The 24,861-nt window shown below is 48.6% G+C and overlaps 3 protein-coding genes across 3 annotated transcripts; all 3 read left to right on the plus strand.

The window, feature by feature from the left end:
• Positions 1-6,601: 6,601 nt before the first annotated feature.
• On the plus strand, positions 6,602-9,487 carry LOC136504665 (CBL-interacting protein kinase 15-like). Its single transcript, XM_066499630.1, has 2 exons — positions 6,602-6,751; positions 7,661-9,487. The coding sequence occupies exon 2, from the start codon at positions 7,980-7,982 to the stop codon at positions 9,303-9,305; it is 1,326 nt and encodes a 441-aa protein (XP_066355727.1). The 5' UTR covers positions 6,602-6,751; positions 7,661-7,979; the 3' UTR covers positions 9,306-9,487.
• A 2,517-nt stretch (positions 9,488-12,004) lies between these two features.
• LOC136504674 (uncharacterized) lies at positions 12,005-12,523 on the plus strand. Its single transcript, XM_066499645.1, has 2 exons — positions 12,005-12,133; positions 12,227-12,523. Exons 1-2 carry the CDS (start codon positions 12,005-12,007, stop codon positions 12,521-12,523), a joined length of 426 nt encoding a protein of 141 aa, XP_066355742.1.
• A 10,827-nt stretch (positions 12,524-23,350) lies between these two features.
• On the plus strand, positions 23,351-23,964 carry LOC136503088 (uncharacterized). Its single transcript, XM_066498277.1, has 2 exons — positions 23,351-23,424; positions 23,508-23,964. Exons 1-2 carry the CDS (start codon positions 23,351-23,353, stop codon positions 23,962-23,964), a joined length of 531 nt encoding a protein of 176 aa, XP_066354374.1.
• The last annotated feature ends 897 nt before the right edge of the window (positions 23,965-24,861 follow it).

Here is a 24,861-nt window from a genome sequence, read left to right on the forward strand (position 1 = left end):
ACTTTGAAGAATTAAAGAAGAGGTTGACTACAGCCTCAATATTAGTTTTGCTATATTTGAGCAAGAACTTTTCTATCTATTGTGATGCATCTCGTCAAGGTCTCGGATGTGTTCTTATGCAAGAAGGAAGAGTAGTGGCCTATGCATCCCGACAATTGAGAAAGCATGAGCTAAACTATCCTACTCATGATTTAGAGTTAGCAGCAGTGGTTCATGCTCTAAAAATATGGAGACACTATCTTATCGGACATAAGAGTGATATCTATACTGATCATTAGAGTCTGAAGTATATTTTCACTCAGACGGATCTGAATATGAGACAGCGTCAATAGTTAGAGTTGATTAAGGATTATGATTTGGAAGTACACTATCATCCTGGAAAGGCGAACGTTGTTGCCGATGCTCTTAGCAGGAAGACTTACGCTAATGAGGTGCAAGTGGCATCTATGTCAAGTGAATTGTGTGCTGAATTTAAGCAACTAAACTTGGGTTTCGTCATTAATGTAGTAGAGTTGGTGATAGAGCCTACATTGGGGCTAGAGATACGCAAGGGTCAGTTACACGATATGAGGTTAAAGGAAATCGCGGAGAACATAGTGATTGGTAAGGCACCAGGTTTCCGTATAGATGATAATGGAACTCTGTGGTTTGGAAAAAGACTATGCGTGCCGAAGAATAAGGCTATACGAGATGCAATTCTTTGTGAGGCACATGAGTCTGCTTACTCTATACATCCCGGGAGTACTAAGATGTACTTGGATCTGAAAGAGAAGTATTAGTGGTATGGACGTAAGAGGGATGTGGCTAAATATATTGCTTTATGTGATACACGTCAGAGAGTCAAAGCTGAACATCAAAGACCTATAGAATTATTACAACCAATGAAGATACCCGAGTGGAAGTAGGAAGAAGTTGGTATGGATTTTATTGTTGGGTTACCACGCATTCAGGGAGGTTATGATTCAATATGAGTGATAGTGGATCGGTTAACTAAAGTTGCTCACTTTATACCAATCAAGACTACTTATAATGGACTGAGGAGCGGATACCATTAGAGGAGCTTACAGTTAAGGAAGATCTCACCTATGAGGAATTTTCGGTAAGGATTTTGGAGACGATAGAAAGGGTTACAAGGAGCCGAGTTATAAAGATGTGTAAGGTTCAATGGAATCGGTATATAGAAGATGAGGCTACTTGGGAAAGAGAAGGGGATTTGAGGAAAACATATGCGTAGCTTTTTGAGTAAGCATCGTCTGAATCTCGAGGACGAGATTCATTTTAAGGGGGTAGAATTGTAACACCCTAAAAATTGCATGATTTTGAAATAGGAGAAAATGATTTAATTATGCATTTTGTGAGCATTTAAATTTAGAAAAAAAATAACTTTACTAAAAATAAAATCAAATATAAGGTCTTCATACATGTATGTGCATACATGCTGCTGCATATTTATTTTGTGATGCTTTGGTTTGATTAAAATTTGCAAAAGAATTGAATTTGAGTTTAAATTGGATTTGAAATTATGTTAAAGAAATAGAAAAGGAGTTTTATTTATTTTTTTCTCCTTCTCTTGAATTTGGCCCGAGCAGTGTTGCTCCCGCTCGGCCTTCTTTTTACTCACTGGCCCAGCTCGGTCTGGTTTCCGCGTGGCCTGCTTCCCCACAGCGGCCCAGCAGCTGCCCTCATTCCTCAGCGCGGCCCAGTTTTCCTCTCCCGCGGCCCGCTTCTTTGTTTCGGCCTAGTCCAGCCGCACCCGCGCAGTTCCCCTCTTCCGCTCCCTGTGCCACTAACAGCCAGCCCCACACGTCCGCGGTACTATTTTTCTACCCTGGCTCGTCTCCGCCTCGGTTACGACCGCCGCTGCCCCGGAATCCGCTCTGCCTACGCCTCGCCGCCTTGCCGTGTAGCCCAAGGTTCCCCGAGCCTTAAATACCAGCTGCCCGCATGTGCCGCTCCCATCCCAAGCATCGGAGTCGCAGCCACCTCACCAAATTGCCACACCGCCGCGAAACCTAGCGCCGCCGTGTTCGCCGTCCGCTCCGTCGCATCTCGCGTCGCCTCCGAGGCGTTTTCGACCGCGAAAACTACTTGGGTGAGTTCGCCATTGCCTCCTCTTGCTTCCCAAGCTCTTGGTTTACTCTGTCGTGGCCTCTAGGGCCCTAACCATGTGTGCCGACGAGTTTCTTCACCGCTGGCCAGGGAAGCCACCGCGCCGGCACTGTTCTGTCCGATTGGATCGCGCTCTCTCTCCCTCGTCTAATCTGAGCCGTCCATATTAGATCCAACAGTCCAGGATTCACGATACCCCTTCGGCTAGAAATTTTGCATCAGAGCCCTCTAGTTTGCTGATTTTAAACCCCCAGTCTCTGGCCTGGATTCAAAATCTGATTTTATTTATTTTAAATCAAAATTGTGTTCAGTTTATTTATAGAAGTGCCATTGATCTTGTTTTAGCCCTAAAATCTTCGTTTTAACTCCGATTCGATCCGTTCAAGTTGTGTTAGGTTCATAATTGAGTAATCTACATGTTCATGCTACTGTTAAGTATGTTTTCAACTTTTAAAATTCGAGGTTAGATTTAATTTATTATTTTATTAAAGGAAATCTTGTTTAATTCATAACTTCTTCGTTTTAGCTCCGATTTTTGTGATTTTTGCGTCTGTGTGTTCATAGCGAGACGTAGATTCGTTTTACAAACTTTTCATCTTGATTTTATGCTGATTGGTGTGTTGTTCTAATCTATAGCTTTTGTTTGCTATGCATGATTGCGTCTGGATGCTTGTATGTTGCTGTGAATATCGAGTATAGACGGTGAGTAATTTGTGGGTGATCAAGAGTACTACTTTGACGAGCAGGAACAGCAGGAGCACTTTGTTCATGGCAAGTATAGCATGGGATTATCCTTATTTCCTATCAACTTTAATACATTTAATTCATATTGCATGTGTCACCTGGATAGGGATTCCCTAGTATTGAAATGATACCTCGACTCCTATAGGATATGCATTGGATACCTTTGCTAGTGCTCAACTAAACCATGATCTCGTAACTTGACTAATGGTATATGCAATAAACATTAAAACATGACTTTTTAGCAACTTGGAAACTGGGGGCTGAGGTATTTAGTCGCTTTCTAAATGCTTCAGATTTCTCTTCCTAAGGACTTATCTGTATGTGATCATCCGAAACTTATAGTACAGCTGTGAGGGCTAAATGGCTTTGGCTTTGGCTCAGTATGAAGACATTTTCTAGCTTGTTAGTGGTTACCTTTATTGGCGTAAGATTGGCTTGACGACTCGGGTATAGGACAGCCTCTACTCTTATGTGTATAGCCGTGATGGAATTATGCCATTCGGCAGGGGGTTCCTATGTCTGTTTGCCGAGTGAATCTAATGGGCCTAACTTGTTAGACGAACTTTTAAAAGGCTTCATAGTGAACCCTGCCTGCTCACCTTGGAAGTGTTTTGGGAGTAACTAACCCAGACATTTGGGTATCACGACTCACAGTGAAAGTGTATAATCTTTATAGAGTGTAAAACTGGTATATCAGTCGTGCTCGCGGTCATGAGCGGCCTTGGAACCCTTATGGAATAGATGATCACTGAGAATTATCCGTTTATGCTATTCATTATTCATGTTTACATTGATCATGTGTTTTACCTTGGGATTAAAACAACTTGTTGCTACTCTTATGCTAAAATTGTGATAATTAAAAGCTGAATGTTGTTAAACCTGTGTCAAGCCTTTTGAGCCTCATCAACCCCATGTTATACTTGTTGAGTACGACACGTACTTATGCTTGTTTATTTTTATTATTTGGATAAAAATCCCGGATAGGTAACAGAGAGCTATGGTAATGACGACTTTTCTGAGGATTACTAGACTTGTGGTCAACCAGTTGACGTCTCTGTGATATGGAGCTTCCGCTAGAGATTTTTCTTTATACTTCCGCTACATTTATGTGAAGACTATGTCTTATTATTCGTGATGTAATAAACACTTGTGATGATATTATCTATAATTTGTCGGCTTATGTGTGTGACTGATTTCTGAGCGCACATAAGATTATACATCCCATTTTATCTTTAAATCGGGTGTGTCAATATCTGTCCGGTACGCCAATATGCAAGCTACGGAAGGAATGGGTAGCTTGCATGTTGGCGTATGGTGGCAGATATGCTTGGCATTGTGGTAGAGAAGATGCTTCGCGAAGAGACGTAAGGTGGAGAGAGATGTGTGGCAAGCTGACGCTAGCTAAGAAGGGAGACGTAAGGTGGAGAGAGATGTGTTAACAACCTCCTTAATTGTGGCTGGCTGGATTGCGTCCAATACCGTGTGCTGTATCCCGACGGCGACGTGACATGTCTAGCTGTTGCAGCATTTGTGAATGAAGCCCAATCATGCAAACAGGACGAAGGCGATGCGCTTGCAGAGCATATCCGGTCCTCCTGACGTGTGATGCGGTGCGTAGGAAACGCAGCGTCGGCAGAATCATCAGCTGCAGCAGCAGTCAGCCAGGGACATTATCGCCAAATCATGTGATGATTAGGCAAGTTGGTGGGTGTGGTTGCGAGCCCACGAGTAGTAACAGTCTCTAACAGACCTGACAATGGGCCACCCGACCTGACCAATCTGTCGTCGGTTGGGTGTGGGTTCAAAAATTTTGATCTGACGCTTTTGTTTTGTTTGCTTGGCCTGAGTTCGACATTTGATCAGGTCCACTGGTCTCTAGTGTTGATTTCTCGCCGTTTTATGTCTTTGTTAAGTTGGCATTAAGGTCGCTTCATTTCGCTTTTCTTCAATGAGTATGCGCATCCAATGTTCTTTACTTCTTAGTCACGGGTGGATCTAGCAGTGGTGGTAGGACGTAGAGATGTCAATGGGGAATTTCGCATCGGTCATATATAGCTCTCTGTTCCTGTCTCTCCTGAAAGGAAAATTCCCTGTCCCCGTCCCACGAACGCTTGTGGAGTCACAGGGAACTTTTTCTCTCATCTTTGTTTCCGTGCTGGGAACCCATCCCCATTACAAATATAATATTTGAGAAGCAAAAGCAAATTCATAATATCAAATTGATGTAAATTGAATAAGTAAGATTTCATTTATTATAAGAAACATCTACTTTAGAGTTTAGTTTGCTATCTACGGGGTTGCGTGTTGAACATTTGGTAGAATTTTAATAGGCTAACAGCCTAATTTAGAGTAAGAGCGAGTTCAAGGGACGGAACCAACCCCATCCCCACGAATCCAACAATGACTAAATGTTTTTCCATTTCAATGCCCGTGGAGATTAAATTTGCCGCATGTTCATTCCCTAATAGAAGAATTCTTCGCTGGAAGTCGGGGATTGGGGGCCATTGCCATCTCTAATAGGACGTGGGGGCTCAACCCCCCCCCCCCCCCCCCCCCCCCCCCCCCGCTTTCAAGCCAATGGAGCCTCTTCCAATTTTTGTAGACATGGAAGAAAGAAAAGAGAGGCTCTACAAGTTGAAGATGACTTGAATCACTTCTTCTAAGTTTTTAGATCCGCCACTATTCTTAGTGTTACATTGTTGAGATTATTGCTGAGCTTGTTAATTGAGCTTGCCCACGAAGCGCAACGGAGATGGTACTTTGCCGCAAGGGTGAACATGGTATTTCTCTAGAACATAGATGTTTTTCGGTAATATGGATCGCATAGGCTAAAAAGATCATATCACTGCATTCACCATTTGTCGTCCCTTCGTTCGAAATCGTAAATCCATTTAACTTTTTATATATGTTTTTTCTATACACCTAGATATATGCTATGTGTAGATACATAATAAAGTTAGTGAAAAACTAAACCGACTTACAATTTTCTCCCTCTGTCTTAGTCGCTATGGCTTTTCTAGGTACATAACTTTTTGTACGCATCTAGATATATATTATGTATGGATACATAATAAAAGCTATATATTTAAAAAAAGTCAGACCATCTTAAAATTTAGAATGGGAAGAGTACTTTATCAGTAGTTACAAAAAAATGATTAGGGAGGATGGCAATTGGCAAGTATGCTTAGTATTCCTCTATTTCAAATTGTAAGTTGTTTTGATTTTTTTTAATACATAGCTTTCACTATTTATCTAGATATAATGCATATAAAGATGCATATTAGAAGTTATGTATCTAGAAAAGTTAGAATGACTTATAATTTAAATCGAACTGAGTAGTTACAAACAAGATCACTGAATGGTCAGATCCAGCACACGTGGACATGAGTCATATGGGTGGACACTGGACAGGACAGGCACAGCTCAGCAGCTCAGCGGAGGATGAGGTCGTGAGACTCACGACCAGACCAACCATCTTTTTGCTCTGTTAATACTTCTACTACTAATCTGAATAGGGGCGACATCATGCAATTTATGGGGCTCGCTGTTGCCCAGATCCAGTAGCACAAGTTTCTCGCAGCCACGGCGAATATCCGGGCGGACCTGGACGTGAGATGCGGTGCGCAGGAAACGCAGCAGCGGCCAGGGTCATTATCGTCAAATCCTATGATTAGCCCTGCTGCTATCCCTGGCTCCCCTGTATAAGAGGAGGAGCCTCCTCTCCTTGTCGCCGCATCCCTCCCAAGTCCCAACTCCCAAGCTCAGAGGAATTCAGGCAACGGCCATATATTCCGGAGGCCAGAAAAAAAGTGTAGCCCCCGCACAGAGCTTTGGTTCTCTTGTCGCGTCGTCCTCACTCCCCTCTTCATCGTCCTCTTCGTCTTCGTGGCGTCGCAAGGTAAACAACCAACCCATCCATCCCTCTCTCTCTCCTTATTTATCTACTTGCACTTTCAGTCTTAGTTCATGCCAGCCGCCGGCCGCCACCATGCGCTCCAGTTCTGTTTACGGATTCTTTTCTGTAGCTGTAAGGGGGCATGGCGTCGATTGTACCAAGAACCTAGCACACCCCTGTTAGCTGTGGTGCCTAGATTCAGGGCGAAAAAAGTAGGCGGCTTTTCCTTCTATTTCTTCTTGATGCCAAACTGTACTTTCAGTCGACCCTAGTAGTGGGTATAAGCTCCTGCAGCCTTATGCTTCCAGGCGTTAGGTTTGTGAAAGGCAAAATTTTCCTCCGGTTATATGGTCTAGCCACATAGCTTGCGGTTCTTTTTTTTTCCTTCCATAATAGTTCCATCATTACTTGTTTCAGTTTCCACTGAACGAAGTTCTTGTGGATGTGAACGAGTGAATTTTTAATGCAGAGTGTTGGCATCCTGTGGTGGTTGCCTTAGATTTCCTAATACCCTGTCAACTGTTGCCACTACATATACTGTGCTGTGGCTTGGTTTCTTAGAAACCAGAATAGCATTTTTCTGGGACCCAAATAACCACTTTGCAGAAAAAAGTAAATTCAGATTCCCTAGATCCTGCTCTTTGCCTTCTTTTTACCCCTTCTATTGATGAATGATGAGTGATGCTGTCGTTTGTTGGCCTCTTCTAACTTGTTGTCTTATTCCGTTACCTGACACTTTATACTGTATCGTTGATAGACATACACAGTCAGCAGTCAGCACTTTTAATTTTTTTGTGAAGCACTTATTTGGTTGATTTTGTTGTTATCCGGCCCTTAGCTAACAGAAAACTGTTAGCTTTTCATGTGGTCCTCAATTGCAGAATCTAATAATGCTTCTTTTCTTTTGTGCAGATTACAACATCCATAACAAGAAGCAAAAAACTCAGGGAATGCTGAAAGATGTGCTTTCATAGAAGAGATTTCTGCTGCAACATCAAGGACCTCGCTGTCCCGCAAGGTCTGCTAGCCTGCTCGTCTCTTGATATGAGCGATCGTCTCACCTGCATCTGCATCAACTCCACACCCTTCAGACTCCGACACGACCAAGTCATAAGAATGCTGTTCACCGTCATGGACCATGACATGGGGGAGGAGGGCTAAATCTCTGCTGTCCACCTGATTTGGCAACACAAAGGTAGCACTGTGTTTATATACTTTTCAAGATAAAGATATGGAGAGCAGAGGAAAGACTTTGATGGAGCGGTATGAGCTAGGGAGGTTGCTGGGGAAAGGCACGTTTGGCAAGGTGCACTATGGAAGGAACCTTGAGTCCAACCAGAGCGTTGCTATCAAGATGATGGACAAGGACAGAGTGCTCAAGGTTGGGCTTTCGGAGCAGATAAAGCGTGAGATCACAACAATGCGGTTAGTGGCGCATAAGAACATTGTTCATCTTCATGAGGTCATGGCGACAAGAAACAAGATATATATTGTCATGGAGTATGTGAAAGGTGGTGAGCTCTTTGATAAGATTGACAAGAGTGACAAGCTCACAGAGGCTGCTGCACACAAATACTTCCAGCAGCTCATTAGTGCAGTGGATCACTGCCACAGCCGAGGTGTCTATCACCGGGACTTGAAGCCTGAGAACCTGCTGCTGGATGAGAATGAGAACCTCAAGGTGACAGATTTTGGACTGAGCGCACTTTCAGAGTCAAAGAGGCAAGATGGCCTGCTCCATACTACCTGTGGAACACCGGCGTATGTAGCTCCAGAGGTGATCAGCAAGATAGGCTATGATGGTGCAAAATCAGACATCTGGTCTTGTGGTGTTGTCCTGTTTGTTCTTGCTGCTGGCTATCTCCCTTTCCAGGGCCCAAACTTGATGGAGATGTATAGGAAGATACAGCATGGTGATTTCAGGTGCCCCAGTTGGTTTTCACACAAACTCAAGAAGCTGTTGTACAAGATCCTCGACCCCAACCCGAGCACAAGAATTTCAATTCAGAAGATAAAAGAGTCTACCTGGTTCCGAAAGGGTCCTGGGGAGATCCGTGCAGTAAAGGAGAAAATTCTTAATGAGAATGCTGCCCCAGTGCTTGCTACTAGGCGTAAGAAGATTGCTCACGAAGATATGAAGCCCCTGGCTGCCACAAACCTAAATGCCTTTGAAATTATCTCATTCTCAACAGGGTTGGACCTGTCTGGTCTATTTATCAAAAAGGAGTGCAGAAAGGAGACAAGGTTCACTTCAGATAAGCCTGCCTTGGCCATCATCTCAAAGCTTGAAGAGGTTGCAAAAGCACTGAATCTCAGGATAAGGAAGAAGGATAATGGCATTGTCAAGATTCAAGGGAGGAGGGAGGGGAGGAATGGTGTCCTTCAGTTTGACACGGAGATCTTTGAGATTACACCATCCTACCATCTCATTGAGATGAAACAAACAAGTGGTGATTCAGTTGAGTACCAGAAACTGTTGGAAGAGGACATCCGGCCAGGGCTGAAGGACATAGTCTGGGCCTGGTATGGAGATGATCTGCAGCAAAAGCAGGAGTAGCTTCGGATGTCTCACATAGATTTTTTTTTTATGTATTGGAGGAGCATGGTGGTGATGTGAACCATTAGGCTATATTTTGTGGAGCAATAATTGTTGAGAAGCTGAGTTGTTGTGTTACATTCTGAAGATTGTTACAGTTTTGTAATGGCTGTAAATATCAATAATGAAAACAAATGTTTAGATACGTGAACAAAATTAGTGAAAAGCCAAAATGACTTACAATTTTCTCCCTCCGTCCCAAGTTGTAAATCGTCCTACATTTTATAGGTACATAGTTTTTGCTACATATCTAAATGTACATTATGTTTAGAGACGTAATAAAAGCTATGTATCTTTAAAATAAATCAGAACGACTTATAATTTGAAATGGGAAGAATACTTTATCAGCACATGAAAAAATGTTTAGGGAGGATAACGATCGGCAAGTATGCTTACTACCCCTCTGCCCCACCTGCTCTCTCAATTTTAAATTATAAGTCGTTTTGATTTTTCTTCTAGATACATGGTTTTTTATTACGCATATAGATATAATGCGTGTCTAAATGCGTAACAGAAGCTATGTGTCTAGAAAAGTTAGAATTTTAGAACGACTTGCCATTTAGAATGAAGGGCACAGTTACAAACAAGATCACTGAATGGCAAGTGATCCAGCACACGTGGACACGAGTCATACGGGTGGAGAGGACAAGTGATCCAAGGTAGTACATGCAACAGGCACAGCTCAGCAGCTCAGCACAGGATTTTTTTTTTTTTTTGAGATAACAGCTCAGCACAGGATGAGGTGTGAGACTCGCGACCAGACCAACCATCGTTGCTCCGTTAATACTCTACTAATATGAATAACCGAAACCAAGGTATCTACCTTAATCCACATGTGTTAAGATAAGTTGAGTGGAACTTAAATTAAATTTCACCCCAATTTACACCAATACATATAGATTGAGGTTAATACAACAACATTCAAACAAGACCTCAGAGAGTGGAAAAAAAAGAAATGGCAGTCTTTTTAACTACTTGATGATTGCAGGTGCAGAAGCAAACGAAACTGGCTTGACTAGGCTAGTTAGGGGGGTGTTTAGGACTGCTTCGCTCTTATTTTTTCAACTCCGCTTCAGCTCCACGTTGCCAAACATCTCCAGCTCTAGAAACTCCGCTCTAAGAAAAACGTGGAGTTAGGAGCTAACTCCACATTTTTTTTAGCACCTCAAGAAATACCTCAGTTTCGGGAGTTTTACACTCCACGTAGAATTGAGAAATAATTATCCACATTTGTCACTCTCTAATCATCGGTTCCCCTCTTCGAATCCCGTACGGACGCCGCGAGAAAAAAAAGACGACTTTTCCTTCTCTACGCCGGCCTCCTGCCTCGGTTAGCCAGTGGCCAGGCACCGGGCCGCGCTGCAGTGCGTCCTGGTGGTCATGGCACCAACGGCCAAGCCCCTGGTTGTTACGCCTAGTGCACCTGCAGGAAAATGGCCTGGTGTAGCTGCTGATCCGAAAAAGAAGGCTAAGTCAACCACTGCACTTGTTATTCAAGATGCAATCACAAAGATGTCTTATATATACTGCTACTTCTTTTATATCGAGTTATGGACTTTGTTAATTTTTCTATCATTTGTTTTCTAATTTCTTTAGAAAATATCGAGTGCAATTTCAATGGATGTAATGGACCATTTGCATGAAAACAATCCATTTCTGGAGCTAGAGCTAGCCTGTATGCCAAACAGTACCACTTACTCTACAAACTCTATGGTGAAGCTGCTTCATGGTAGAGTTAGTAGAGCGGAGCTAGAAAAACAAGAGCGGAGCAGTCCCAAACGGGCCCCTTAGTCCCCGAATGGCGACATTATGGGCCTCGCTGTTGCCCAAATGCTGGAGTAGTAGTAGTACAAGTTTCTCGCAGCCACAGCCAATATCTTGACGGACCTAGATCCTGGACGTGCGACGCGGTGCGCAGGAAACGTAGCAGCGGCCAGGGTCATTATCGTCAAATCCTACGATTAGCCCTGCTGCTTCCCCGAATTTTTGTTTTTTTTTGTCTTTTTTTAAAAGATTTTCACAAATACGTTCCTAGAGGAATCCTTTCAAAAACTAGACCCCGCGGTTGACGCTGTTGCAATTGGCGCCGAAATTACACGTGGGGGTGACGTGGCGCCAAGATCCATAGCGCCGACCTTGGATTCAAAAACGTCGCCCCAGCCTTTCCTGGCCTAGCCTTGTTGCATTTGTTTGCTCTCTCTCGGTTTATCCCTCTCCCCATTCCGCCCAACCTCTACAATTGACATATTGGAGCTCGAAAACTTTAATTTGATCCATAGATCTTTAAGAACAAGTTATCCTATGCTCCCTCCTCAATTTGTACGCATTGATTTGGTCTATATTACGTGTATTATGCCACCGTAGGTACGTCATTACTTAGGGTTCAAAGCAATTAGTATTATGTGTAGGTACGACAGCGCCCTCTTTCTCTCGTGCTACGATGCCAAGGCATGGTAAATCTAGTAAACCAAGGTAACCTCTGTCCATCGTGTTCTATTTTGCCGTTAATATATCAATGTGCAAGAAATGGATACCCTAGGTTGATTTATACAGTTGTTTGCTTTCAGTTCTTAGAACAAAATTGGTTATATTTGTGGAATAGGACGGTGGTGGGAACTGTCTTCACCTGTTTGCCACTGCCTAGTGGTGTGCCAGTGCCGATGTGCTACTGCGGCGATCCTTGCAGGGTAGCAATTTCCGAAGAAGAGGAAACGTACAAGCAGAGGTACTGGATGTGTGACAATTACGCGTTTGATCCTACACCTCGTCAGATCCGCATTGGGTTGATAGTGAGAAATTTATATTGTGCGATTTTTTTTTGTGTCATATGAAATCATGTATGGTTTATTAGGTTGTATGTGTAACAGCTGCATGTTTTGCAGACCCCTCCACCGTTTTGTGAATTTGAGCAGTGGATCGACAACGAGATCAAGGAGAAAGACATGTTATATCTAGGGAAATTGAAGGAGTGGGAGGCGGAGCGGAAGGAGTTGTTGGAGAAGAGACGCCAAGAGGAGGCAGTAGAAAAGGAGCGCGCAGAAGAGGCTGAAATGAGGCATGCTGCTCAGCACAAGGAGAAGAGGGAGAAGAAGCTTGAGCGTGTTCGCCGTGCGAAAGCAGCAATGGAGGAGAATCTTGATGCTTTGAAGAAGGGAAAGTGGCCTCGTTACACTCAGTAGTCTGTTAGATTTGGTAGTTTCATGTTTAGTAGTGAACAATGTTGTCATGTAGTGGACTTTTCAGTATGTTGTCATTTATTGCATCTTTTGGAGTGATTGTCATGTAGTGGACTTTTCAGTGTGTTGTCATTTATTGCATCTTTTGGACTGATGTAGTGTGTTGTTCCCATGTACTACAGTTTTTCAGTGTGTTGTTCCCATGTACTGCACTTTTACAGTGTGTTGTTATTTCATTCATGTTGGTCATAATTTGGATTTCAATATTGCGCAGTTAATCAAACGAGTTCACGTAGTGGAATTAAAAGCTAAGGAAGTAGTGCAGTACATAACTAAACACAAACAACACATGAAATGGCATGTGAGGACCTATACGAAAGCTTGGTAAAGAGGTCCTGAGCTAAACCTAATATGCCTTAGGTAATTAAACCAAACAGCAAACACACAAAGCACAGACTAAGGATTCAAAGACATGCGATACATTTGTTCAAACTTCACCGAACATAACTTAGGTCCTAATCACTCTCGCATCCAAAAAAAACATATTGCTACGAGGACAACTGTGAAGAGCCTTGTCCATAGTACCAATTTCCACCATATGCAGGAGGACATGGTGGAGGGGCTGGAGGAGGTGCCATGTTTCCATGACAGGTGCACATGCAATAAGGATCGTTGCACACTGCCTCGTCTTCCATCGAAACATCTTGTCCTTCTTTCTTCTTGAGTATTTTCTTCTTTTGGGTGCGTACATCGATACTGGATGTATTCTTCATATGGGTAAATGGGTGGTGGATCAACCCATCTAGTGAAACTACAGTTGTCCTCGTCATCGAAGCTCTACACAATACATAATGTTAGTATGCAGAAGATGACTACTACGATAAGATATGTGGTACGACTTACCCATCCTTGAGGGCATCCAAAGAACCGACGCCCTCCATGAAGGCCACCGTCATAGACCTGCACTACGCAGTTCTCACCATGGCAACATTTTGTCCACTCTTCTTTTTTCCTGTTATCATATGGTCGCAACCTACTTGGTGGACAGAAATCCTTCTTGCCCTCCAATGGGAAGTTCTCTAGTGGATTAGGGTACCTATCTGGACCATAAGATCCTGGCCAAACTATCAGAACATTTCCCTTTCCCTTCCCTAATGCACCCGACATTGGTATGCACTTCTTCTCTTTGGTGGTGTCTTTAGTTCTGCCCTCGGCGTCTAGGAAGAACTTGGAGGCGTCGATTTAAAGGAAGTGGCATGGTCATAGGCTATGTTGGTCGATGTTAATGCTCACTGAAAAGTCTATGAAGCATGTAGTGTACAACATCGGTGACATGACTAGACCAAAACTGAAAAGCCTAGGCACCTACACGACGGTGACATGATAAATCACTGAAAAGGCTAGATGCTATAGGTGTACTGCACATATGTACTTTCGACAGAAAATTTCACTAGAGTTTCCCCTGTTTTTTTATGCACTCCATACACAAATATCACATCAATATATAACCTCAATACAACATATACACATATACAAATATATACCACATGAATCCCAAACCAGGTCCATAAGCATATTAATAGTCCATACAGTCCATAAAAGTCCATACAGTCTATAATAGTCCATAAAGTCCATAATAATAGTCCATACATCATGCATAGAATCTACCACAAGTCTACAAGTGAAAGTACCATGGTCCAAAAGAACTAGTCTCCTTCAATGCCTCCTAGTCTTACCCTTGCCCTTACGAAGAGCGTTGGTGCCTGGAGTGTAACGGGTAGGCGAGCGGTGGCGTCTACATGCTGGAGGCTATGAAGGCTGTGTCGAAGGAGCGTCTACGAGCTGAAACGACCCAATCTCCTCCTGCCTCTGGTCCACCTCCTCATCGTCCAGATCCTCGTACACAACACCATGGCTTGTGGACCCCGTAGCTGTGTGGGTAAACGAACCCATGCCTGCCAGGCCTATGGAAGGAACATGTACGTCCAGCGTCATTGTTGTCCTGCAGCCACAATGAGCAGTCGCACGTCATAGCCGATGTGCCAGCCTCTATTGTCCAAAATCATGTTATCCAACATCATATAACGTAATATTTTTTTGAGTGGCATTTTAGAAGCTTACGTCCAAGAAAGTACGCGTGTTGTTAAGTGCTCAATGTCTTGTACAGAGCATCTGAGGGTGTTGCCCTACAAACAATAAAAACAAAGGCAAATAAATGAGAATACCATATGCGTAATGGTACGTCTACTACAAGATGAACAACAAGGTTCTACATTACCACTCTATCCAAGATCGGTGCTGCCTCCACCTGCATCCCTACGAGAGTAGAATGGCCGTACGCCATGTCTTCATCGTTAGAGGACTCGATGTCAGCGTAGTCATCTTGCGTCCATTGTACCCTAAGCCTACAACATGTCGCCCCTTGGTACCAAGTTTGGTAACTTTTAAAGTCACGGTTCGTGTGCGGCTCGTCGTTCTCATCAACATTTTCGTATAAGAACTCCCATTGTTCAATGTATGGCTGGTGCTGCCTCTCCTAGTCATAAATCTTCTTCTACTTTTGATGATCAAACCTGCGTGTCATGTATATCATGGATAGTTAATTTATTGCACAAACTCAAGCGAATGAACTCAAAGGGGACAATTGAGATAGAAGGACACTTACTTGTGCAACTCCACTGAAGTTGAGAATGGCTCAACTAGCCATAGTTGTTTCATACTGAACTGGCATGCAACTCTATGTGGCAGGTGGTACTCGACAGCATAGAAGCAGATTAGAGGGCACCTCATCCTATAGAGGTCCTCGTCCCACCCACACATGTCGCTGAAGTGAATAGCAGTAACTTCTTGTTCCTCGTACGGCTGCCACGTAACCTGCAAAAGTAGCACATAACCTATAAGTTGGTATGCTAATAACATATGAAAAGCAGCATGTCAAATCACATTTACTTACACTGGAGGCCGTGAGAGTGTCTATCTCATTGGAGTACTCTAGGTACGCCCACTGTGACCTAGCGTACGGGACAGTGACCTGGTCCCAAAGGTACGCAACTGTCGGACGTCGATGAGAGGGAACACCTAAGAACTAGTCTCGATGAGGCAACACCTGGGGATGGCCAATTGGTAGATGCGACCACATCCACAACTGTAGGAGGTAGACGCATCCACCAAGTGAGGTGTTTGGCGAACTCCGACGGCATGCCTCATAGAGCTGCCAATAAAGAAAAGCCAACACTGCAGAGCCCCAACTGTACTGACCCGCTGTGTCCCAGTCAGTGAGGCAGTGAATGTATATCCACAACGCGGTGTCCCCCATTGCGTTAGGGAAGAGGACGTAGCCAAACAAGTGTAGGATCCATGCCCTATAGTAGTAGGCAACCATCTCGACATCTGCATCTTCAAGACATTGTGCGAAAAACTGCCGGAGCCAGGTGATTGGAACTCCCGAAGTGCGATCGCCTTCCTCAGTAGGAGGAAGCTGTCTACCAAGGAAGTCCTCTACTCGGGATCTCCAACCCTATGACACATAGGGCCCAATCATGGGGTTACCATGAATCCTTAGACCAAGCAACTTTTGACTATCCTCGAGCATAACTATCATCTCCCCGAAAGGGAAGTGAAACCTGTGAGTCTTCGGCCGCCACCTACACAATAGGCAAAACAACAATGCATATCAGAAAGGTAATCACAACTATCGGTCCATTATGAAGCAAGGAAATGGTTGACAAAAATACCTGTCAACCAATGCAGTGAGGCCCGCTAAGTTCAAGGTGGGCAACCCACGACAAACCTGAAATGAGATGGCATCTAGGCCAGCTCTCTCTAGGAAGGGTGTGTACCTGTCATCATACTGCATGTCCATGAACCCATTATGGGTTCTAGGACGAAGGATGCGAAGCTCCTACATAGAATACAATAATGTTTTCTGTTAGTGCTTGAACAAAAAAAATGTATATCATTAGAATAATTTGAACCCATAGTTTAGATTATTACCGGCCCCCCCCCCCTCCCGCTATGAGATGTCCCCGGTGCTTCTCGTCGTACACCGGGTCCAGCAGGTGGAATTGCGCCATCCTACACAAAAGCAATATGAAATATAAACTGAGACATGCATAAGTAATGGAAGCAATACGAAATATAAATTGAGACATGCATAAGTAATAGAAGCACTATGAAATATAAACTGAGACATGCATAAGTAATGGAAGCAATATGAAATATAAACCGAGACATGCATAAGTAATGGAAGCAATACGAAATAAAAACTGAGACATGCATAAGTAATGGAAGCAATATGGAATATAAATGTGTGACATCCGGCCCAGTTTGGAATTTGGCCCATAGTGGCCCATATGCAAGTTAATGAGATATTGTGGAGAGTTTAGTCCCACCTTGGTTGTTAAAGGTGGGATAGACCAACATATAAGGCTTCTAGAGTCCATCCCATCGTCCCCGGGTTAATCCTTTTACGCGAAGCAAGGACGAAAGCGTAAGTGGGATGGTGGTAGGTGTAGTTTGCTCAGTGCGCAGAGTGGATCTGAGCCGTTTGGACACTGGGGCGTTACAAATGGTATCAGAGACGACCTTCGCGGCCACGGGCGCGTGCGGGTCAGGGGCGCGGACATGGGGTTCATTGCGTGTGTAGGCCCTATGGGGGTGCACGACATGGCACAAGTGCCGGCACTAGACGCACGGTCGCATGTGCTAAGAGGGAATGTTCCTGGTCATTGTTTGCCCAGTTGTGGGTGTGTTGGGCCAACGAGGACGTCGGTTCCTTTGAGGGGGGTGAAAGCTATAGTTTGGTTTTGGTGAATTGATGAAACCCTAAGTGCTAACCTAGTTTATCAAGTGATCATGAGATAGGTAGCACATTCCAAGTGGTGAAGCAAATGAAGATCATAACATGATGATGGTGATGCCATGGTGATGATCAAGTGCTTGGACTTGGAAAGAAGAAAGAGAAAAACAAAAAGCTCAAGGCAAAGGTATAAATTGTAGGAGCTATTTTGTTTTGGTGATCAAGACACTTAGAGAGTGTGATCACATTTAGGTTTGATAGCCGTACTATTAAGAGGGGTGAAACTCGTATCGGAATGTGGTTATCAAAGTGCCACTAGATGCTCTAACTCATTGCATATGCATTTAGGATCTAGTGGAATGCTAACACCCTTGAAAATGTTTGTGAAAATATGCTAACACATGTGCACAAGGTGATACACTTGGTGGTTGGCACATTTGAGCAAGGGTGAAGAAGTTAGAGGTGAAAAGGAGTTAGTCTTGCTGGTCACTGAGTGACCGAACGCTGGTCTCAGAGGGACCGGCGCGTCTGGTCAAGTGTGGCAGCGTAGACGCCAGCGTGGGTCATCGATCGGACGCTGGGTCTTGGACTGACCAGACGCTGAGGTCCAGCGTCCGGTCCTATTGTCAGGCAGCGTAGAAGGAAGTCACTGTGAGACCGGACGCTGGTAGGGTCCGGTCAAGCATGACCGGACGCGTTCGGTCGAAGAAATTCATTTCTGGAACCTTACTGGAAATGACCGGACGCTAGAGGCTAAGCGTCCGGTCAGTTTGTGCGCTGCATCCAGTCAATAGATGACCATTGAAATATAATGAACAGTATTTGAAGTAGGGGACACGTGGCATGTATCATGTGACCGGACGCTGAGGGCCAGCGTCCGGTCACCCCGCGATGTGCCCAATGAAGGGGTACAACGGCTCTATTTCGTGAGGGTTTCTATTTAAGCCCCAATGGTCGGTTTTGCACTAGTTGCAAGCAAGTGGGTCATAAAGAGCAAGAATGCAACAATAAGAGCAAAAATGCTAATGTATCTGTCGGTGTTTTGGACCGGCAGGCCCTCAACCGACTAGTGAAAATGTGCTGCGTGCCCCTAATCCTGGATGGTGATGCAAAGAGACACAAGGTTTATACTGGTTCAGGCAATAGGTGCCCTATGTCCAGTCTAAGAGAGCGATCTTGTATTCCTTGCACTGAGGTGCTTGTAGTAGGGGTTTACAAACTGGGCGAGAGAGGGAGCTTGTCCTAGGTCTCTGCGTGGAGCGGCATGGGTTGCTTGAGATGTTGATCTCGTGCAGTGAGGAAGAGTGTGTGTTATAGAGCGTTGTACGTTGCTTGCATGCATGGTGTCTGTCTGTGTCTGTGTCCGTGTCCGATCCCCCTAGAAATGGCCCCGGTCACTCCCTTTTATAGTCGAAGGGAGGCACGGGGACGGTACATGGATTTGCTACGTGGTGTTTTGTGAGCGGAGGCAGCGTGTCCGAGCCCTGTAGCTTGTCACTGTGGCGGCCTTGTCGGTGGAGCAGCCTTGTCCTCGATGCACTGGAGCGACGCGCCGGTCACGCCTAATCCTATGCGACGTGGGAGCTTCTGTGATGACATGCGCGCCTTCTTCTGTTGGAGACGTGCTGGTCACTGTATGTTTGACCAGTGCAAGGAGCCAAATGGCCCAGTAGGTGCAGAGGCTGAACCATTGTGGGGGGGCTCGGTGGGTGCGAGTCCCAAGGCTACAGGGGCCCGAAAGCGGATAGCCGAGGCTCGGAGGGAGCAGTTGGTCTTGTACGCTGATTCCGAGGCTACATAGACCTAGACTTGACTCTCCATGCCGCGCTGTCCTTGGAGCAGGTGGGGTTAGGCAGCACAGTGCAGCACGGGTGTCAGCCGTGGGCACAGCGTCGAGCACAGCGACTGGTAACCCCCGCCCCGTCTTGTCCCAGACGGCATGGTGTCGATGTGACTCCCATCTCGTCGGCCACTCCGCTATATCGTGCCGTCATTCGGCTGACGTCGCGGGAGTGGTTGGACGCGTTGGTTGGATGTGACGTCCTCGTTCGAGGCCTCGTGGTGTGGGGCCTCGGGCGAGGCGGAGAATCGGTACCTCGTCCGAGGCCTTACGGGCGGGGCCTCGGGCAAGTCAGAGAATCGGTACCTCGTTCGAGGCCTTGCGGGCGAGGCGGAGAATCGGTACCTCGTCTGAGGCCTTGCGGGTGGGGCCTTGGGCGAGGCGGAGAATTAGTACCTCGTTCGAGGCCTTGCGGGCAGGGCCTCGGGTGAGGCAGAGAATCGGTACCTTGTCCGAGGCCTTGCGGGCGGGGCCTTGGGCGAGGCGGAGAATTGGTGCCTCGTTCGAGGCCTTGTAGTTCGGGGCCTCGTGTGAGGTGGAGAATCGGTTCCTCGTCCGAGGCCTCATGGTTCGGGGCCTCGAGCGAGGCAGAGAATTGGTTCCTTGTCCGAGGCCTCGTGGTTCTGGGCCTCGAGCGAGGCGGAGAGTCGGTTCTCCGTCCGAGGCCTCGTGGTTTCGCTCTGGGCCAAGCCCACTTCGGGTGAGCTCGGATATTGTTCGAGGTGGGCCGGGCGGTCCAGCCGAGCCTCGGATAAGGTGAGGGTTTGCCGGTGGTTGTTTCTTAGTTTTGATTTTTACAAGGTCTAAGCGATCTTTTTGGCTCTTGCTTACGGGACCCCTTTTTATGATACCCGACAGTAGCCCCCGAGCCTCGGGGAGAGTGTGAGCGCTCTTCCTGAGGTTTTGACGAGACTTGGCTCACGGCAACTCCTGGCGGGATGGTATTTTGTACTCGAGGCCTCGGTGGGTGCGCGCGAGCGCACCCGCCGGTTGTAGCCCCCGAGGCCCTAGAGGAGTGGATTTATTCCTCCAGGGGCTTTTCTCATGTTGAGCGAGGGGTTTTTATCGCGTTTGCCGAGCCCTCGAGTGCATGTTCGGGTCACTGAATCTCGACTTGGTTGCAGGAAGAGCCCTCGAGCCTCTGCTCGGAGCAAGAGGGCGATCAGGAGCTTCCCTATCTTTTTTGTGCGGCCCTCGTGCATCCTTTTCGTTCAGAAGGAGGGTGGAGTATGCCAGGCTATCCTCGGTGGGAGCGAGCAGTGACACCTCCGGTGAGCTATTATTGGGTAAGTCCGAGTGGAGGCCCATGCCCCATTCGATAGGGGTTGGCTAGCGGTCCAGAGACGCACTCCAAAAGTACCAGAGGGCTTCTCTAGTGGGTCCCAGGGCCGTTCGATTGGCCCTGGGGGCTCGGTGCCTCCCTACGGTGGGATTCCATTCAGAGACCTCCCTGCCGGTCTCGAACACAACTTAGGGCATCCCAAGCAATTGCTTGCTTGGGCCTCGGCCATGTACAGGCTCGCCCATAGTCATCCCTAACTCTGTTTGTCCTAGGGCAGTTGTCGAGACCCTCGGGGGCCCAGCCTTCGAACCCCTGGGCCGTAATGGGCTCGGTGCCCAGTTCCTTAGTCTAAAAGGAATCGGGTTGGTTGCAGAAAGAGCCCCCGAGCCTCTCCTCGAAGCAAGAGGGTGATCAGGAGTTTCTTCGTCTTTTTTGTGTGGCCCTCGCGCATCCCTTTCGTTCGGAAGGAGATGTGGAGTATGCCAGGCTACCCTCGGTGGGCGCGAGCAGTGACACCTCTGGTGAGCTGTTACCGGGTAAGTCCGAGTGGAGGCCCATGCCCCATTCGATAGGGGTTGGCTAGTGGTCTAGAGATGCACTCCAAAAGTACCATAGGGCTTCTCTAGTGGGTCCGAAAGCCGTTCGATTGGCCCTAGGGGCTCGGTGCCTCCCTACGGTGGGATCCCATTCAGAGACCTCCCTATCGGTCTCGGACACGACTTAGGGCATCCCAAGCAATTGCTTGCTTGGGCCTCGGCCATGTATGGGCTCGCCCATAGTCATCTCTGACTCTGTTTGTCCTGGGGCGGCTGTCGAGACCCTTAGGGGCCCAGCCTTCGAACCCCTGGACCGTAACAGGCTCAGTGCCTAGTTCCTTAGTCCGAAAGGAATCGGGTGGGGGATATTCCCCTCCCATCGATTGACAACGGTGGGTGCGCCTTTTGAGGCGGTTCCTCGGGAAGACGGAACGGCGCCTGCCGTTGCTGTGGTCGGATGCGACGCGACGTCTACGGATGGGACGTTACTGTGTACGCACGATTAATAAGGAAAAGGTGGACGTGTGGGCGGTTTGGTCGGATCTGGATTAACTACACTAGATCTGAGGGAAACTTCCCCGGTTTCGTCGCCCATCCATTTCGCCCCCTTCCCCCCCTCATAAATACATGACGAGCCTCGCCTCGCCCCTCCTTACCTTGCTACCTGCATTCGCCCTTTTTGCCCTCGAGCGGTTGCTAAGAACAGAGGAAGAGAGCGTCGGGGAGAAGAAGAGAGAAGGGGGAGAAAAGGCGAGAGAGAGAGAGAGAGGGATAGCGAGAGCACGCCATACCACCGTAGCCGCATTCTCCACCGCACCCATGGCCGACAGCGCTATTGTCATCCAGGCGGATCCCTGGGGTCCGTTCGATGTGTCTGCGGCGATGCTGTAGTCGCTCGTCGACGATGGTCTCCTCCGCCCGGTTACCGACCCCAATAGACCGGAGTGGATTGCTCCGGGGGGCGAGCCAGAGCCGAGGCCACGCGATGGCTACATCGTGAGCTTCATGGCCTTCCACGAGCGTGGTCTCGGCTTGCCGGTGGACCGGTTCATGCGGGCGCTCCTGCATTGCTACGGCGTGGAGCTCCACAACTTCAACCCCAACTCCATCATGCAGGCGGCCATCTTCGTCGCTGTCTACGAGGGGTACCTGGGCATCGCCCCCCACTGGGAGCTATGGCTCCACCTCTTTCGAGCGGGGCTCACCACCAAGCTGGCGGGCATGACAGGCACGCAGAAGGCATTGAGGGCCGACGGTTGCACTCTCCAAGTGCGCCAAGACTGGTCGCCCCTCTACATCCTGGCCCAGCTCATGTCGTCCAACCGTCGTGGTACAACAGCTGGTTCTACCTCTACAATGATGACGGCGGGCTTCCCCCTATACCGAGCGGGTCGTGGAGAGCCAGCCGGAGAGGTGGAGGTATGGTGTCCCGATGGCTGATCAGCCCAAGCTACGGCCGCTCCTGGAGGCGCTGGAGAGGCGGCGTAGCCACGGTCTTACAGCGGCTGTGGTCATGGCGGCCTTCCACCGCCAGAGGGTGCTGCCACTGATGGCTCGGCGGTAGCGCCTGTTCGAGATGACACCGGATGAGCCAATCGATGGCGTTCGGTTGTCCACCGTCGCCCTCTCCGACGAGGAGATTCTATGTCGGGTGAGAGAGACGGTGGAGGGGCGGCTGAGGAGCAATGGTCTGACCCCATTCCCGATGCACCCATCACGGGGTACATCTCTCTGGTGAGTCACGCGCCGCTGCGGCCCCCGAGGCCTCCTTGCTCCTTACATTTTCGATATGTTCCCTTATTTGTGTTTGTCGTTCTTGCAGGGGATGAGGGATGTACGAGCCTCCCCACCGCCCGTTCTCGAGGACAAAGAGCGGCGGGCAGTGAATAGGGCGCACACCGAGGTGTACAAGGAGCGGAAGGACACTGAGGAGGCAAGGCGCAAGAGGAAGAGCCTCGAGCGCGATGAGCTAGAGAAACATCGCCGGCAGCAGAGGCACGATGGTCTCCCGGTGGAGCCATCTCCGTCACCGTCGTTGATGGATTCTTTGAGTGATGATGATGAGAGCGAGGCAGGGTGGGGTCCTCTAGACCATCTCCCTGACATCAACGGGACTGCGCCCAGGGCATCAGCGAGCAGCCCGGTGTTTCCAGGAGGAGGAGGAGAGGACGCCTCGGGGCTGGCGATCACCCACCCGGGGGTCGAGGCCGACACACCCAAGGCATGGGCGTTGGGGAAGCGCGCTGTCAACCTGATGGGCTTGACGGCGGAGGTGGAACGAGCGACGGCGGGGGTGACCCAATAGCCTCCGCAGAGGGTCAAGGGGGTGTCGGAGTCCGGCGAGGGCCGGCTGGCACCGGCGGACACGGGGGCCATGCCACCACCGCCACCACCGCCATTGCAGAGGATGAGGGACGCAGTGCGGAAGCTATTGTGTCCCCGTTCGAGGTAAGTGTTTTGTCAGTGGGGTTTGCAGCATCTCCCACTTGTTCTTTGGTCGTATGCTAACCCCGTGAGTGCTTTGTCTTCAGCCAGAAGCATCAGGCAGAAGTGCCCACCTTGGCGCCATGTAAGGCACTCAAGGTGAGCACCAGCTCCACCGCCCGATGGGTGGTGGAGGCGCAGGCCGCCATACCACGTGGCGCGGCGTCGGCTAGGGCTGACTCGAAGGAGCTGGCCGCCCAAGGAGAGGCTACCGAGGTGACCATGAAGCAAGCAGGGGAGGAGGCGCCTATGCCTCGCGTGGCCGAGGCCCGCGAGTCAGATGAAGCCGGGGCGCCCCCAGTCGCTGAGGCCACCGAGGGTGAGGCCGAGGCCCCTAGGACCTCCGAGGCCAAAGCGGTGGAGGCCGGGGCTCCGAGGACCACCGAGGCTGAGGTGGCAGAGGCCGGAGCTCTCGGGACCACCAGGGCCAAGGTGGTGGAGGCCGGCGTGGGCGCGGCAAAGCCGGCGGCCCAGGATATGGAGACAGAGGGGGGGCAAGCTTAAGTACCGCCCCTGGTCCAAGACCCGCCGCCATCGCAGGGGAGCACTCGGGAGGTGGAGGTCCATTCGATTTCCTCCAATGATACTTCTCGAGGGAAGGAGGTGGTGGACGCCGAGGCGGCCAGCACCGCGGAGCAGCTAGCTTCGACCTCTGGCGAGGGGAGCTCGGCCCTCGTCCGGGTACAACTCGAGCCCCGCGGGTGGGATAGCCCGCATGTCTTGTGGTGGAGCCGGGATGACCCTGAGGGGGAGCCTCTGTTCGCCCTCGAGGACACGGCCGAGGGGGGCGCTGGGACTCCTTCGAGCAATTCCGCCGTCTAGCAGAGCAGTCGCTGCGGACAGCGCTATCCATCATGGCTAACGACCTGCCCGGCGTTGCCCAGGTACGCGCTTTCTTTTTTCGTGCTATGTCATCTTTTCCCGAGTTTTCTCGCAGTGCTTGATGTCTGTCCTGCCTATCTAGGAGCTCGAGGCCCGGTCCCTCATGAAGTCATTGTTCCTCCGGCGGGAGAGGGACGTCTGGGACCAGCTCCGGCAGCAGAAGGACCTGCTCGCCAATGCTAATGAGCTTCTATCGATGCGGAGCATGGAGGTAGAGGACCTCCGCCTTCGCTGTGCTGACATGAAGGCCGAGGTGGCCACGGCTCAGGAGTAGGCCGCCCCTTTGGCGGCGCAGATCAAGGAGCTGGAGGAGGAGCTGACCCGGGTGGTCGGTGAGTGGGACACCTTTAGGTCCCGGGCCGAACAAGTGGAGGCCTCTGCCAAGGCCATCACCGGGCAGCTGGAGGCGGAGCAGGGCGCGCACCTGCTGACAAAAGGTGCCCTGGCGGAGGCTCTCAAGGTGGCCGAGGCCTCCCGGGTCAAGGCCTTAGCTTGGAAGGAAAAGGCCGAGGGTGAGTC

This window comes from Miscanthus floridulus, chromosome 14, assembly GCF_019320115.1.
Source record: "Miscanthus floridulus cultivar M001 chromosome 14, ASM1932011v1, whole genome shotgun sequence".
Lineage (NCBI taxonomy): Eukaryota > Viridiplantae > Streptophyta > Magnoliopsida > Poales > Poaceae > Miscanthus > Miscanthus floridulus.